At 40.5% G+C, this 15777-nt stretch overlaps 5 protein-coding genes across 5 annotated transcripts; 3 read left to right on the forward strand and 2 right to left on the reverse strand. All coding sequences in view use genetic code 12, as the record gives it.

Annotated features, from left to right (window-relative positions):
- The first annotated feature begins 895 nt into the window (after positions 1–895).
- RJT20DRAFT_131418 (uncharacterized protein) lies at positions 896–3258 on the forward strand. The gene has a single exon (XM_064918001.1). The coding sequence runs from the start codon at positions 922–924 to the stop codon at positions 3139–3141; it is 2220 nt and encodes a 739-aa protein (XP_064772043.1). The 5' UTR covers positions 896–921; the 3' UTR covers positions 3142–3258.
- On the reverse strand, positions 3248–5533 carry HSP70 (Hsp70 family chaperone). Its single transcript, XM_064918002.1, has one exon. It carries the CDS (start codon positions 5340–5342, stop codon positions 3393–3395), a length of 1950 nt encoding a protein of 649 aa, XP_064772044.1. The 5' UTR covers positions 5343–5533; the 3' UTR covers positions 3248–3392.
- A 1253-nt stretch (positions 5534–6786) lies between these two features.
- MLH3 (mismatch repair protein) lies at positions 6787–8984 on the forward strand. The gene has a single exon (XM_064918003.1). It carries the CDS (start codon positions 6847–6849, stop codon positions 8860–8862), a length of 2016 nt encoding a protein of 671 aa, XP_064772045.1. The 5' UTR covers positions 6787–6846; the 3' UTR covers positions 8863–8984.
- On the reverse strand, positions 8985–9596 carry RPC10 (DNA-directed RNA polymerase core subunit). The gene has a single exon (XM_064918004.1). The coding sequence runs from the start codon at positions 9524–9526 to the stop codon at positions 9305–9307; it is 222 nt and encodes a 73-aa protein (XP_064772046.1). The 5' UTR covers positions 9527–9596; the 3' UTR covers positions 8985–9304.
- Positions 9597–10899: 1303 nt separating this feature from the next.
- Positions 10900–13006, forward strand: RJT20DRAFT_123135 (uncharacterized protein; the record flags this gene model as incomplete). The annotated part of the gene is made up of 2 exons (XM_064915952.1): positions 10900–12791; positions 12828–13006. Exons 1-2 carry the CDS (start codon positions 10997–10999, stop codon positions 13004–13006), a joined length of 1974 nt encoding a protein of 657 aa, XP_064772047.1. The 5' UTR covers positions 10900–10996.
- Between the last annotated feature and the right edge of the window lie 2771 nt (positions 13007–15777).

Genomic DNA, 15777 nt, shown 5'->3' on the forward strand with positions numbered 1-15777 from the left:
CAATTGGTTTAATGCCCTTGAACTAATGTTACTCTCCAACAGCACCAAGAACCAGTATATTTGAGCTGAACATGTGTGGTTTGAAACCTTGGGAAATTATCCTTGACATGAGTTGTTTTCTCAAACGGGAGGTTGACCAGCAATTTGCGCAGTGGGAACCAGTCCAATCGGGATAAAATTTCGGGATAAAATTCATTTCTATATTTCTCCAAGATCCGATGGAAAATAGACTTTCTTTCGGATCCATAGTTTGTGGCTGTCTCTGTGGTGCATTGAAAATACGTTAAATCGTCAAGTTTAGTCACCGTTTCAGGTTTAGCTGGATACTAAATACTTTAGCTTGTTAATAACTTCAAACTGCTGCCAGAACCAGAAATCCGATTCCCAAGGCGTTTTTTGCACTTGGTATTGCCATGATCGTCTTGGTTGTCGATTTGTAGCTCAATCTTTACTTCAGATATTCTAGCTCGTACCCCGTGTCTACGTCTACATTCTCTGACCTTACTTTACACCTTTCTGCCGTAGGTCCGGTCCAATAATGTCGTAATAATACTATCATATACGACATTCAAGCTAATGAAGAACTTCAGTAAGACTACTACGATCGAGATGTACTATAAAAAAATTGTACTTTTGTTACCTTGAAGATATAGACAAAATCCGATTCGTAAACTTCTGACTTTTTATACCTCTACATATCTTCAATAATACCATACCCCAAGTTATATGGCAGTTTCTCTTCCCTTAGAAATTGACATATCCGCGACATTAAAATACCGTTATCTTCTCACGTGATATATGAATTATATTTCCTCCTGTACATAGCACACAGCCTTGACATAATAAACAGTGAATTGCAACTTTCATGATAGTTCTTTATTGCAACAATTTATAGAGCATATAGTATATGCCAATGACGACATGAAAATTGGTAAGTTAGTGGTTGTGACTACTTTTCTAACTATTGTTTCAGGTTTTTCTCAGCTTGGAAATCCGTTTAGTATACGTCATCCAGAATTGACAATACGAACCGATAATGACAATCATACTTGTCCAAAAGTCTATGACATAGACCGAGATTCTCAGTGTTCTTATGTTCAAGAACACTGTTCATCCGAGGAATACAACATTGGTCGATTTAACTACCTCAGCGCTTATTATTGTAGATTTGGCTTCTTGGGTGCGTTTTCTTTCGTACCTTTAGTGGTAACACTAGCTATATTCTTCATATCATTGGGACTCACAGCTTCAGACTACCTATGTCCTAATTTGTACACGATCTCGAAATTCCTCAAATTATCAGATAATTTGGCTGGTTTGACGTTGCTAGCATTGGGAAACGGATCGCCAGATGTGTTGAGTACATTCAAGGCTATGAGTGTAGGCTCTGGATCGTTGGCGATCTCGGAATTGATCGGTGCTTCTCTTTTCATTACTACAGCTATAATAGGCTCCATTGCTATAGTACATCCCTTGAAAGTGCCGAGAAGGCTGTTTGTAAGAGATGTGGGATTCTATCTCATTATAGCATGTTTATTGATTTTCACATTGTACTTAAATCGATTAACTTTGGTGGTGTCTTTCATATTGGCCAGCTCTTACGTCATATATGTTGTGGTGGTTGTGCTAGACCATTCGTTTTTGAAGAAGCAGATTAGCAAACGTCTCAGTGATGCTAGGTCCCGAGCAAATTTCTCACTTCTGGATGAACCCAATCATTTAAATGAGAGAAGTTCAACGGACGAAATAGATGATATCTACCTTGACACGTTTGCAACACTTCCAACTATAGAGGAATTGAACTTGCAGAACCAAACGGAACCTATAAATGAAGAATTGGAATCATTTTTGAGATCACAAGGCACAACCAAACAAAGCAACGTTCATGTGGGAATCGGTTCTTATGGACTCAAGTTACTTTTAAAGGAGTTGCAGAAGTACTCACATTTACAAGGACAAATCCATCTAGATTCAAATAGGCCCTTAACAGCACCAGTGGTATCCAACAGCGAGAGATTGTATGATGGAGAGGGTAGCGAAGTGCATTCAGCTCCAACTGGTCCTGATTTTAGGCGAAATTTGGGCGAGACGGAATACAGAATTGAATCACCAGCTCTCGAAACTCAGGAGTTGGATAACGAACTTCATTCCATGTTAAGAATGACTTCTACAACGAACTGGTTGAGTTATTTGCGTCGTAATTACTCTTTGCTTATGGAACTACTTGCGCCACAACTTGCTGATTTCACACACCAAAGTCTTACGAATAAAGTATACAACATACTAACATTTCCTACATCTACGCTATTACGACTTTCGACGCCAGTGAGAGACCAGTCCATTCTTCTGATGCTCTTAGCAATAGAAAAATCACGAGCCAACCCGGCTTTCAGTGGTGATCAAAATCACTTCGAAGATGAAGAAGAAGAAGAAGAACAACGCTTTAACTTTGAACTTGACCGAATCTTATTAACAGCACAAATCTTTATTGGAACTAACTTTGTGAACTACATATATTTTGGTGAAACCAAGTATTATTGGCTGGTTTGGTTCCTCCTTGGACTTATCATTGCGGCTGGTACATCAAAATTAGTTCACATTAATTATAACACAGGGAACTTCACCTCACACGACTTGTTCAAGATGAAGTTAATCAACAGAATAGCGTCATTCTACGGATTTGTGATTGCAATTTCCTGGATTTCGATATTTGCAACTGAAATTATCGGAATCTTAAAGTCTATTTCCATAATCTATAAGCTAAGTGATGATATCTTAGGTGTGACAGTGTTCGCCTTAGGTAATTCCATTGGAGACCTCATTTCTAACTTCACGATTGCTAAGATGGGTATGCCTGTTATGGCATTTGGTGCTTGCTTTGGAGGCCCCCTTTTGTCCCTTTGCTCATTTGGTTTGAGTGGGTTGTTTATTATCCCTAGAAACAATATGGATTCTGGGTATCCACTAGAATTTACAAGAACATTAGGCATTACTTGTGCAGCTTTAGTAGCCAACATCTTGTGCCTATTCTACATTGTTCCACGTAATAACTGGATGTTAGACCAAAAGATCGGCACGTTGTTAATTTGCAACTACGGTGTGGCAGCATCTCTTTGCATTATCAGTGAGTTGTCAAAGTAGTTTTGCAATATTCTTCTACTTTGATTTATTTATTACATGTAACCATAGCTCATGCTATAATTATACCCTACAAGATTCTTTTGAAACTAATTCAATAGTATCACTATTATAGCCAATAATATTTATTTAATTTAACATTTTAAATACAAAAACCTAATAATCTTTAACAAATTAAGCATAAATTCAATTTAGCAACAAAAACCTGCGATGTAAATTTTCGCAACAATGACATAAAAACCTTATCCTTTTCCTTAATCCACCTCTTCAACAGTTGGGCCAGAGTCTCCACCAGCACCACCTGAAGGTGCACCACCAGGGAATCCGCCAGGAGCGCCACCAGGAACTCCACCTGGAGCTCCACCGGCACCGTAAGCAGCTGTAATAATTGGGTTTGCAACAGATTCCAACTCCTTGTGTCTGTCGGTGTATTCTTCTGTAGTAGCGGCTTGAGACTCGTCCAACCAGTGGATTGTTTCATCCACAGCCTTTGTCAACTTTTCCTTGTCCGCTTCTGGGATCTTGTCCTTCAATTCACCGTCATTCACGGTATTCTTCAATGAGTAGGCGTAAGATTCCAATGTGTTCTTGGCCAGGATTCTTGCTGACTCCTTTTCATCTTCTTCCTTGTACTTTTCAGCTTCAGACACCATTCTTTCGATATCTTCCTTGGACAATCTACCCTTATCATTGGTAATGGTAATCTTCTGAGTCTTACCTGTTCCCTTCTCTAAGGCAGATACATTCAAAATACCGTTAGCGTCGATATCAAATGTAACTTCAATTTGTGGGACACCTCTTGGAGCAGGTGGAATACCACTTAACTCAAACTTACCCAACAAGTTGTTGTCCTTCGTTCTTGCTCTTTCACCTTCAAACACTTGGATCAAAACACCAGGTTGGTTGTCTGCGAAAGTTGAGAAGATCTCGGACTTCTTGGTTGGGATGGTTGCATTTCTTGGAATCAATTTGGTCATAACACCACCAGCAGTCTCAATACCTAATGATAATGGAGCAACATCCAATAATAACAAGTCTTGAGTCTTGGAAGAGGTGTCACCAGTTAAAATAGCAGCTTGAACAGCAGCACCATAGGCAACGGCCTCATCTGGGTTAATAGACTTGTTTGGCTCTTTTCCGTTGAAGAAGTCAGAAACGAGTTTCTGGATCTTTGGAATTCTTGTGGAACCACCGACCAAGACGATCTCGTGAACTTGAGACTTGTCAAGCTTAGAATCTTTAAGAACCTTCTCAACAGGGTCTAAAGTAGATCTGAACAAGTCAGCACACAACTCTTCGAAACGAGCTCTTGTAATGGATGTGTAGAAGTCAATACCTTCGTAGAGTGAGTCAATCTCAATTGAAGTCTGTGCAGAGGAAGACAATGATCTCTTGGCTCTTTCACAGGCAGTTCTCAATCTTCTAAGGGCTCTCTGGTTGGTCGATAAGTCCTTCTTGTGCTTTCTCTTGAATTCGGTCATGAAGTGGTTAACCAAACGGTTGTCGAAATCTTCACCTCCCAAGTGGGTGTCACCGGCGGTGGCCTTGACTTCGAAAATACCTTCATCAATGGCTAACAACGAAACATCAAAAGTACCACCTCCCAAATCGAAGATTAATACATTCTGTTCGTGAGAGCTCTGGCCCTTCTTGTCCAAACCGTAAGCAATAGCAGCGGCAGTTGGTTCGTTGATGATTCTCAAAACATTCAAACCGGCAATGAGACCGGCGTCTTTGGTGGCCTGTCTCTGAGAGTCGTTGAAGTAAGCAGGAACAGTAACAACGGCGTCAGTGATTGTAGAACCAAGGTAACTTTCAGCGGTTTCCTTCATCTTGACCAAAATCATGGACGAGATCTCTTCTGGTGTGAAGGTCTTTGTCTCGCCCTTGAATTCAACCTCAATGTTGGGTTTTCCACCCTTGTCAACGACCTTGAATGGGAAATGCTTGATATCTGTTTGAAGTTCGGTGTCGTTGAACTTTCTTCCGATCATTCTCTTGGCGTCGAAAACGGTATTGGAAGGGTTCATGGCAGCCTGATTCTTTGCAGCATCACCAATTAGACGCTCAGTATCGGTAAAGGCAACATACGAAGGTGTTGTTCTGTTACCTTGATCGTTGGCGATGATTTCGACTCTGTCGTTGGTGAAATGGGCCACACACGAGTAGGTTGTACCCAAGTCAATTCCGATAGCTTTAGACATTTTGTGTGTAGTGATGTGTTAAACAGTTGTTGTATAAAGATCTATTTGCAGCAATAGTAAATTTAGTGTAGGCTAACTCCGATAGTATGCGAAAACGGGTGCAATTATCGAATTAACAGCGGGTTGTAAAACAGTACACAACTCAATTGAATAGTATGAATTAACTAAGAACTAGTAAACGAGTAATTGATGGAGAGAACGAACTAATTTTCATTAAAAGAGAACATCCTTGCCTTATATACCTCTTGTCCCATGGGTCAGGGGCTATTCTAACCACCTGATCACAGAGCACCGAAACGGGAATAATTGCTGCTAGAAGGTTCCATAGTGAGGGGAGTGTATGGGAGATGGAAGAGATGGAAACCGCTAGAATGTTCTGGGAGAAGTGAGTTAAAGATCCGGGGTAGACGGGGAAAAAGTGAGGGAGAGTGAGGGAAACGGTGTGTGTTTAGTCACGTGATAAGGGAAGATGGTAAGGTGGGAAGATTTTGTAATGGGAGGTAGTGGTGGTTTGGAGTAGTTACAATAGTAGTTAGTAGCAGAATAGTTACAAGAGTACTTGTTGGTGGAAGTTGTTAGTTGTAATAGCGGTTGTAGTAGTTAGTAGTTAGTAGTTAGTAGTTAGTAGTTAGTAGTAGTAGTAGTGCGTATAAGTACCTTCTAGTAGTTACTAGTTGTTACTAGCAGTTACTAGTTCTAGTAGTAGTGGCACGATACAAGAAGGAAAAATTTGCCTCGATTACGGCCAGCCTTTTCCTTTGCCTCTCCTTTGCCCCCTCTATTTTGCCTCTACCTCCCATCTATGGCTCCGTCAATAACCTCGTAATAGTACCCACCATTCACAACATACACCTACCCGTCTAATGGTTGCTATGGGACTGCAAATACTATCCTGCAGATTATCCCATAGCAAGGGCTGCAAAATGAAAATTCGGTCGTGTAAATACCGCTTTCTGGGGTAGGGATATGGAAGGGCATAGGGAGTAGCAAGCATAGGATAAAATGCCTCTAGGACGGCTCAAAATGAGTGAATAAGGATAGAACCGGTTAAAAATACCGTTATTGAGAAGTTTCGTAGTTGGAAAAGTTTTGTTGGATAAATTTAATGGGGTATGATATCAAGCATTTGGTTCTAGTTTATCTATGAGGTTCCTAGAGGAAGCGAAACTGGATACAGAAATCCAGACCTGTTGAACAAAAAGGAAGCATATTAGAGTGGTTCTATCATATTCAGCAACCCAAACTTATTCCATTATGAGCTCAGCTCCCAAAATCGACTCTAATGCACTGTGAATGATGCAAAAGTTAAATGCTTTAACATAAAATGTCGCAATGCTGCTTTATTCAATTGATACGACATTGTATCGATGTCGCGGCCATAAAGCTGAAAAATTCAGGCACTTCATTTAACAATGATTCCATGTCCTCTTCTTTAAGTTTGGTGACTTGATTTGAAGCGAGACTGAGCAGAAGAGTAGTAAGTAGTAACAATGATATACTGGAGATGTCAAATAGGCAAAACTCCATCTTGAAGCTTAAGAAAGGTGTATCAAATGTATTGCAATCACAGGCTGCCTTTGAGTCATTTTCAGTAATAGTCGGAGAGCTTCTTAAGAACAGTGTGGATGCAAAAGCGACAAAAATACTGGTAAAGTTTGATTTGGTCTCTCTACTTGTTCAGGTTGCTGATAATGGTACGGGAATTTCCTTAAAGGACTTTCAATTTGTAGGAAAACAACACTATACCTCTAAGTTCAATGATGAAGGAATCAGAGAACAATATGGGTATAGAGGTGGAGCATTGCATTCATTGAGTTCGATTTCTAAGGTGACTATAGTCTCGAAACATGAATCTGATGATGAGAACTATATAACAGTTTTAAACTCTTCAGAAAAATCTTCGGATGTCAAGATCTTTGAAAGTTTTGAAAGGAATGGCGGTCTATTTGGAATTGTACCTCTTAAGCATCATGGGACAGTAGTCACAAGTACAAGTATATTCGCCAAGTTACCGTTGAGACGAAATTATTTACTTTCTGTACCTCATTACAAGGTAGTTGAGGATATTAAAAGATTGGCTTTGACTGTATTGCTAAAGCATCCTGGTATAGTATTAGACATATCGCAGATTAATCATGAGAAAGATTGCATTGATAAAGTGGTTCATTTCTCTATGAAAAGTTTGGATTCTGATACCTCTAGGGGAGAGGTGTATGCCGGTATTATAAGAAATATCTACGGATCAGCCGTGTTGCCAAACTATAAGACTCTCAAGGCTCTGAACAACGAGTACACCCTTGAAGGAATTGTTGGAACAAGGGCTATAAAGACTCAAAATCATCAGTATCTATTTTCGGATGGTCTACCTGTTGTGATTCCCGAAGATAGTAAGAGGTTAATTAATCGACTTTTCCGTAATGCAAACTTTGGTGGAAAGTTGAATGAGCTCCTGACAACATATGAATCTCCTTCGAAGAGAGGAGCTGGTGCTATGGCTTATCCTGTTTATTTGATAAACGTTATGCACTCAAGGAATGAACTTGATGTGAAGAAATTCTTCGAAGAAGTCCTTGAGATTGTATTGAGTAATTTTCTAATATCTGAAGGGTATCAAATTAATTCTCATTCATATGGGGGAAGAGCAATCAGTGCTTCTCCTTACTCGAGTCCAACGAAGAGAAAATTGAGTGGTCGTGTTGAGAAGAAGTTCACTACTCGTCAGGCATACCCATTGAAGCAACTTGCAAATGCTTCAACACCAGAATACGATTCTTGTTCTGAAACTCATGGTGCTAAATGGAATATGTCGCGTTGTAGCAGCGAAGAACCTCTATCAGAATTGAAGTTACCCAACGAAAGCTTTCGCATTGGCCAGCATAGAGTTATCAGACAGATCGATGAGAAGTTCATATTAATTGTTGTTGACAGAAATAACGAGGCCGGGAATGATCCCTTTCTTACAATCATTGATCAGCATGCATGTGACGAGAGGATTCGGGTTGAGAGGTTATTACGAAACTTTATTGCACAAGTATTTGATAATGATGTCAATTTGCTGTTGAGGTTGGCTGAACCTTTATCTTTTGAAGTATCGCTGGCAGAGATTAGAATGTTCGATCAATTTGAAGAAAACTTTAACACGTTTGGGATACATTTCAAGATATGTGATAATAGTAGCCTTATAGTGACTCACTTGCCTCATGTCCTTGCACTTAAGTTAGATAACAGTGCTGACTTCATAGAATCATCGCTTCTTCACCACTTGTACCAACTTGAAAGAGGAGAAAAAAAGCCGATATTCAAGGCAAAAAGTGGAAACTTGATTTCAGGAGTAATGAACTTGCCCACAGCTATCGTCGAAGCATTCAATTCGAGAGCATGTCGTTCTTCGGTGATGTTTGGAGAGCACTTGAGTCATGAGCGGATGGTGGATATGGTGGAGCAGCTTCTGAGGTGTGAGTTGCCCTTTCAATGTGCTCATGGAAGACCTTCTATTGTTCCTTTAGCTCGTCTAGGTTAGTTAGCTTTTGAGGGTGAGTGAGCGAATGCCCAAATACCGTTACAAATGGATAAACTATATTCAATATATCTCAAGCTCCTGTTATCTACATTCCTCTCAATACGATTTATAATACATACATTATCTTCCCTATACACCGAAGTAAGAAAAGCATAACTCTAAATACAATCCAATGGAAATGCTATGGGTAACAACTTACAGTTGTTAACTTTGAAATAAACTATACTGGCGGAGCGTCTGCTCCTAATTGGTTACTATCTTGTCGTGTAAGACCATAAACGACATGCAAATATGCTCCTTGTATACTCTTTTCTACATTTGGATTCTATTTTTCAATTTCTTAGACTTCTGTCTTTCATTCTATCCAAGTTGACCATGATCCAAGCATCTCTCTAATGAAAATATGATGCCTGAACCACCTTCAAAACGCTCTTTTCACTTCTTAACGGGCCTCAAACTGCACCATTCTTCTGGTTCTGGCCTTGTAGATCACTCTGTGTCCGCATTCCTTGCATCTGATGGCGTCGTTCTTGCTCAAGGAGAACGAAGCAGCACATTGGGCACAGTTGTATCTGACACCCAACGACTTGCTGGTGACTTGACCAAGAGCGGCGTGGGAAATGGATGCGGGGATACTGAATCCTTCTCTTTGTGGGGAAGCCATGGTTGCTATTGAGGTACAGAACAGGAACCGAGATGTTGCTACTGGAAGACAAAGACAACTTTGATGTGTAATACGAATATCGATTAACGAAGAAATGAAAAATGTGATTTTTGGTGAAGACGTCACGTGAGAAGAATGATGGAGGATGGGATTTATTTGTCGTGAATTGGTGATGTAATCGAGACGCGACAATAGGATGCGACATAGAGATGCGACAATTAACATTCAACAATTTAAATGCTACAATGGGATGGGACATAAAGATGCATATGGACAATTGAATTGCTCATGCGACAATGCGACACTCCAACAATGCGACATAAACATGGGTATATTGTCATATGTAGTGATATACACAGGAATGGAAATGATCATATGTTTTTCAGTCATATACACATCCATTTACAATGATACAGTAATTTCCATGATTGTGAAGTCAATTCTACCTGAAGACAGTTTCCTATTGTCAGTCTGTCTTGCCTCTATTTTTTATTTATGTTACTGGCTCGTCATTTGTATATTTTTCAGCTGATATTTCTGTGACTCAATGTACACTTAAAGAGCTAATTAATAAATACAATCACACTATCATATGGCAATGGTAATAGCGACATTCTCCATGAGCAAAGCTGCAAAATTGCAATCTTTTGCTTGGAAGTGAACCTGGCGGGGACCGTGTTGTTGTCACCCTAACAAGCCTGTTCTTCTCTATATAAAAATAAAACTCATTTCTGTGACTACGTCATGTTCATAGTCATGTCTATAGAATATATAATATTATCTTGACTATGTTTGCGACATTCTTCCTGAAAGGCTGCAAAATTTTGCTTGGGAATGAAGTGGTGGGGACCGTCATGTTCTTGGAAGAAGCCAAGGTGAAGTTCGAAGAGATTTTTTTTGTAAGATAGGGTGATTTTTGCATGGAAAAGAACATATGAAAAACAGATGAAAAAGTATTGGTAGTTTGCGTATTTCTTGTTTTCCTTGGTGTTTCTTTGCTTGCTGTGTTATTTGTGTGTATTAATCGTCACCCAGAAATGGTGATCACTTTGAGCACAGTGACAGTAGTTTTCCATCGTATATGCGTGTAAGAATCGCTGGGTGAAGGCTTGACTTGGGGCCGTTTTTGATACAGCCTTTCGTCCGCGACATTTGTTGCCAAGTTCATCCCCTTTCCACTTGATCTGAATTGCAAATTACAACGGACCCCATTGGAAGACAGGGATCTTGTCTAAAATGAAACCCCCATAAGTAGAACAGAGGGTGTATAAATGTCGCATTTGTGTTGCATATGGTGTGCGACATTGTTGCTACCTGCCGTTAAAATGTCGCAATATGGAAAATGAGTTTTTCACTTTTTGTATGAAGACGGTAAAGTTGGATTGATTGGAGTAAATTTGCCCAGATATCTGAGAAGAAGTTGGGATATTGCTATTGCCGAGTGTGCTCATTGGGGAAGAAGATATCCGCATGCTTTCTATTCGCGAAACAATCTCGCGAATAGCGCGGTCAGTACGACTGGTGGAGGCTAATAAGTATACTAAACCTGTTGAACATAGAGTTAAAGGTCCGAGTAATGGGACATATAATCGGCCAAAAGTGGTACATAAGAAGGATGCGAATGCAGACATGAAGGACTTGGACAAATATACACCTCTTCTATCCAATTTTCAGTCCAAAATATACCGGGACTTCCTATCTCCCTTGGATATACCGAATCTAAAGATCTTCAATGATGATTTACCGGAGTACAATAACGTCACAGCAAGACTGAATTGGAAAAAGAAGCAGAATGGAAGACCCATAAATGTCTTCAATAACTTTCTTCAGGACAGAGTTCTTTTTGAGAAGATGATGGACTTCCTCATCAATATCACACCAGAGCATTTAAAGGACACAAATCTTGAGAATACCCTCTCGATTAATCACATACTACAACAGGAGGAAGTAGAGTCCAATGTAAATAGATTCCCAGGACTTTACCCGAAAAATTCTTTCACAGAAATACCGCCTATACCACTGCCGTTGACGAATCAGAGTTTTCAGGAGTATATCTATATTTTGACCCATCTGAACTTTTACTATCGCAATTCGCTGTCTCTTGTTTCGGGATTGGTTCCAGATATCTTACTTTATACACATAAACTTACAAATGAAGAGTTCAAGCCATACAGATCAGTTCACACGTATAATTATCTCATCAAATTCTTTGGTTTTGATAAAAATCAAAGTTCGTTTGCTAGAGAATTGCTTTTGGTGATGAATAAAGATGGTCACAAGCCCAATATAGACACCATCAACCATTTACTAAAGCTTTGTCAGATACATTCGCACATAAGAACTAATACCAACACTTACCAAGTGATCATGAAATATCTCAAGCTCTGCCAGTCTTTGAATATTGATATAAACCTTTCTACATACAACAGAATTTACGATTCAATCAACAACATTTTCCTCAAAGAATCGTTTTTGAATCGAATTCAAGCCGTGAAATTACCGGTGCTGAAGAACTTACTAATTAAAATTCTTGATGACTTCCTTAAGACGACAAAGGATTCGAATGAGGTTATTCAATTTATTGAAACTGACTTGGATCACAAACTGTGGCATACTGATAGTAAAATCCTCAATAAAGTAATCTACCATCGCGGATTACATGTGAGAAACGAGCAAGATGTTGATAATTTATGGACATTTATTGTTGAAAGGGGTCTCCAAATCGATGAATTCACTTTGAAGGTAGTTCTCGAGGCACTTTGGAAGAACTCTTCAGTGGCAATCGAAAACAGTAATAAAGGGTTCCTCATGTTGGCAGTATACGTTAACTTGATGTCGAAATTGAGCAATATTGGCCCTGTGGACGTGTCTTCCGGGGTCAGGGCGTATCGCTTCTTGATACAAGGATTGGTTAGAGAATCAGATAAGTCACCGCAGCTTCTATCTTTGGTGGCATTCCTTGTAAGAGGAGTGATTTACGAGGCAACACAAGAATTAAACTTGCCGGTTGAAGTTACAGAATATAGCAACAATAATGTCAGCATTTCAGAAAACTACAAAATCATAAGGCGAATTGTTGGTGAAAAATTGGAGTCATTAGAAGCAAAAATTGAATATTATAACAAGGAAAACGCAAAGCAAGGTACTGGTCTTGCTATAAGCCATCCCAAGGAAATTTTATCAGAACTGGAGGCCAGTATGTGGTCCAATATCAAGCTGAGCTTGTTAGTTGGCGAAAAGAGGCTCCTCAGTAATGCAAATGAGGGTATTTTCCGACCATTAACCCAGAGTATCACCGAAGAAGTAGACAAAATCATTCATGCTGCTACAATAGAAATTCCACCTGAAGCAATCAGCCAGTACCAGCAGTTGCAAAAACGCAAGTACACCTATTCACGGAACAGGGATCGACTTTACAAATTGAAAGAGGGCTACGATAACTACACTCGTAGACGCATGCAAGAACGAAATATTTTATGATAATCTTAATGATAACGATGGTGACATGTACATACCCGCATAATACCCACATTAAACAATGGAAATAGATAGAAGTCAACCGTATGTATATATATATTTACTAGTGTGATTATAAGTGTAGATATGGGAGTGTGTCTCCTGCAGGAACAAGTCGTAAGTGTCTTTCTGTTTTCCCGATCCGACTCCCGGATCTCGCTCTTCTCGATCCTCGAAACGCATGAAGACACCATGCTTTTGCAATGTAAACAAACATGCATGTAATTAGGGTTCCCAATGTGGATCCAGTTGGTCTCAAATTGGTATGTCTCTTTCTGAGTCTGTTAATGGGAATAATGAAAAATTGACTATTGCATTTGAACTTTGCGTCACTGGGGGCGGGGGGGGTGGTTATGATTATGTGGATAGCCAGACCCTGGTAGAAGCCTACGGAGAATCAGAGAAGCAACTTACCCCTTGAAACCGTTTTTGGCTTGCTAGTGATGTGCCCCTTATGCCTTTGTCCCAGTTTTGATGCATTTTCCACCGTCTCGTTAATAGAAGCAGGTAGTACGTATGGACGCCGATACGGTTAGATTTTATCCGTTCAACAGCATGAGAATGGGATTCCACAACTTGAGCGAGCTGTCTATTTCAGGAAAAACACTGTTGCGGCAAAGGCTGATCTTCCATTGCTGTAAGTGGAAGTAGTTTGATGTCTTTCTTAGCAGAGATGCATCAGAATGAAGGAAACTGTGTATAACCTGATCCTCTGAAATGAAATTTTGCAAGTTTCTCTGGCTAGTGTCATTTTACGGGCTGAGACACCCCTGGGTTGGGAGAGATAGTACATGATTCAACAGTTGCTACAGGCGGGTGTATTGAATCAATAGCTTCGTAAAGAATAGAATTCTTTCCGCCTGTGAGTACATGATCAACCGTATTTAAGGCACTACCGGTTCAGAGGAAGATTGCCGTGGGTTGCACTTGAAAAAGTTGGAAGCAGGGCCCGACTACAGATCATTGGATCTTTCGATTTGTGTAGGCCTAAACTATATCTGTAGTGGCCGTTTGCCCTCTAAAATTTCCAATGGCTTTCGCAAATCACAGGGTGCCTTAATCATTACCATTGTAAGGTTCTATTGTGAGTGTCAGTCGCTTCCTTTTCCCCACTCATCTTGGCACCAACTGTTCTCTGGGAATCTGTCTCCCGCGCATTGTTCTGTGGGTTTGTCAGGAGCCCACAAACCACATCTTAAACTGTTCGTTTCGGATCCAGTAATTTCACAAAATCCGGATCAACCCAAAATCGGTCTATTGTTTGGAGTTTATCTACACATACACACAGCAATTGCCAGTTCTCTCGAGACGGTTTGAGGTTTCTTCAGTTTGGAGCACCACCTGATAAACGCAATATTTCCATATTTGTAGCGAACTCTGTCATTTTCCGCTGAGACCCACCACAGGCAGTCTTGAAACATCTCTGGCTCCCTCAATGGTCGATATAGTCCCACTAAACTACCCTAACTGTTTCCCCTGAATATGAAACCAGGCTGCACATGACACACCCAGTTTCTTGTTTGTACCAGTACCTCATCGCCATATCCGAGCGAACGTCGGGATCGGTATTTTGTGATGTTTTTGCGACAGCGAGAAACGGTTTGCGACACACCGAGACACACACCGAAACACATCCCAATACCGAGATACAACCATAACCGAGAGAGGTTATGAGAAGATCGCCCATCTCAACACTAGCCTCAGAAACTGGCGAAAAATCGTGTAATAATTAACGAGATTCGGGATTCCATGGACTAGGCTCACGATAGGAAGGTTCATCTAAGCGCTTGTGCCTTCACAAATAGCTGCTCTAGCCCCCTTGACATTCTCTTTACTTCATTCATTTTTCTACCCCCGACCTCCAGTGAAATGCCCCAATTAATAAATTTCATCTGATTTTCGACCTTATCTATTTACCCTCGACTGCCTCTGTACTATGCACTGGCTCCCATATTTTCTTGCTCATGCCTAATCTTATTCTTAGTGATAACCGCATTATTAATAATATTCTTTGGCGTCCCCTTGTGGTTCCGAAGACTCCCCAATGCGGTAATTCGTGGATGGTGGTCAAGTGTTGCCAATCATGGTTGCACTAGAAGCCCTGGTAGAGCATTGACACCTATGCGATGATTTATATATATATATAGTTGTATATGGGAGTGGATTCCATCCAGATTGAGCTGGAAAAATCAACCGTCAACGTCTCGTGTTAACCGATTTGTTGCTGTCTGTGTATTTCTCCGTACCACTGGCTTCCCCTTCGTCCTCCTATACCCCAAGCCGTGGGATAATTTTTTTTTGCATTCATCCCTGTGGTTTGGCCTCTGTACATATCAACACCAAACCAAACAGGAATAGCACTATTAATAGCTTAGGCCGTCAAAATTGTCATCCGTACGTCAGCTAGCGTTTTCGGTGCATAACCCTCTCAGCCTTTCCTCCACTGTATTGACCTCCCACTTCTGTGCAACGACATCTCCCCAGTATATAATACTTCATCCCCTGGGGCATCCAATAGAGAAGGTTGTGGGCACTTGAGTTTTTTTTAGAAACCCGACTTTTCACACATCTGCTTTCCTCCGGGAACCACTTTGCTCTTTGGTTAGGTGACTTTTCGTAGTAGCAGTTGGTGATCCCGTGGTCTTGTGAGTGACGAGAATCGGTGGCTCTTTATATTCATAGGCCCTCCCACCTCATCGTACCCACTTGCCATCAGCAAAACGACCTCTTCCCCG

The sequence above is a fragment of the Scheffersomyces xylosifermentans genome (assembly GCF_036884685.1).
Source record: "Scheffersomyces xylosifermentans strain CBS 12540 chromosome Unknown RJT20scaffold_8, whole genome shotgun sequence".
In the NCBI taxonomy this organism is placed as follows: domain Eukaryota; kingdom Fungi; phylum Ascomycota; class Pichiomycetes; order Serinales; family Debaryomycetaceae; genus Scheffersomyces; species Scheffersomyces xylosifermentans.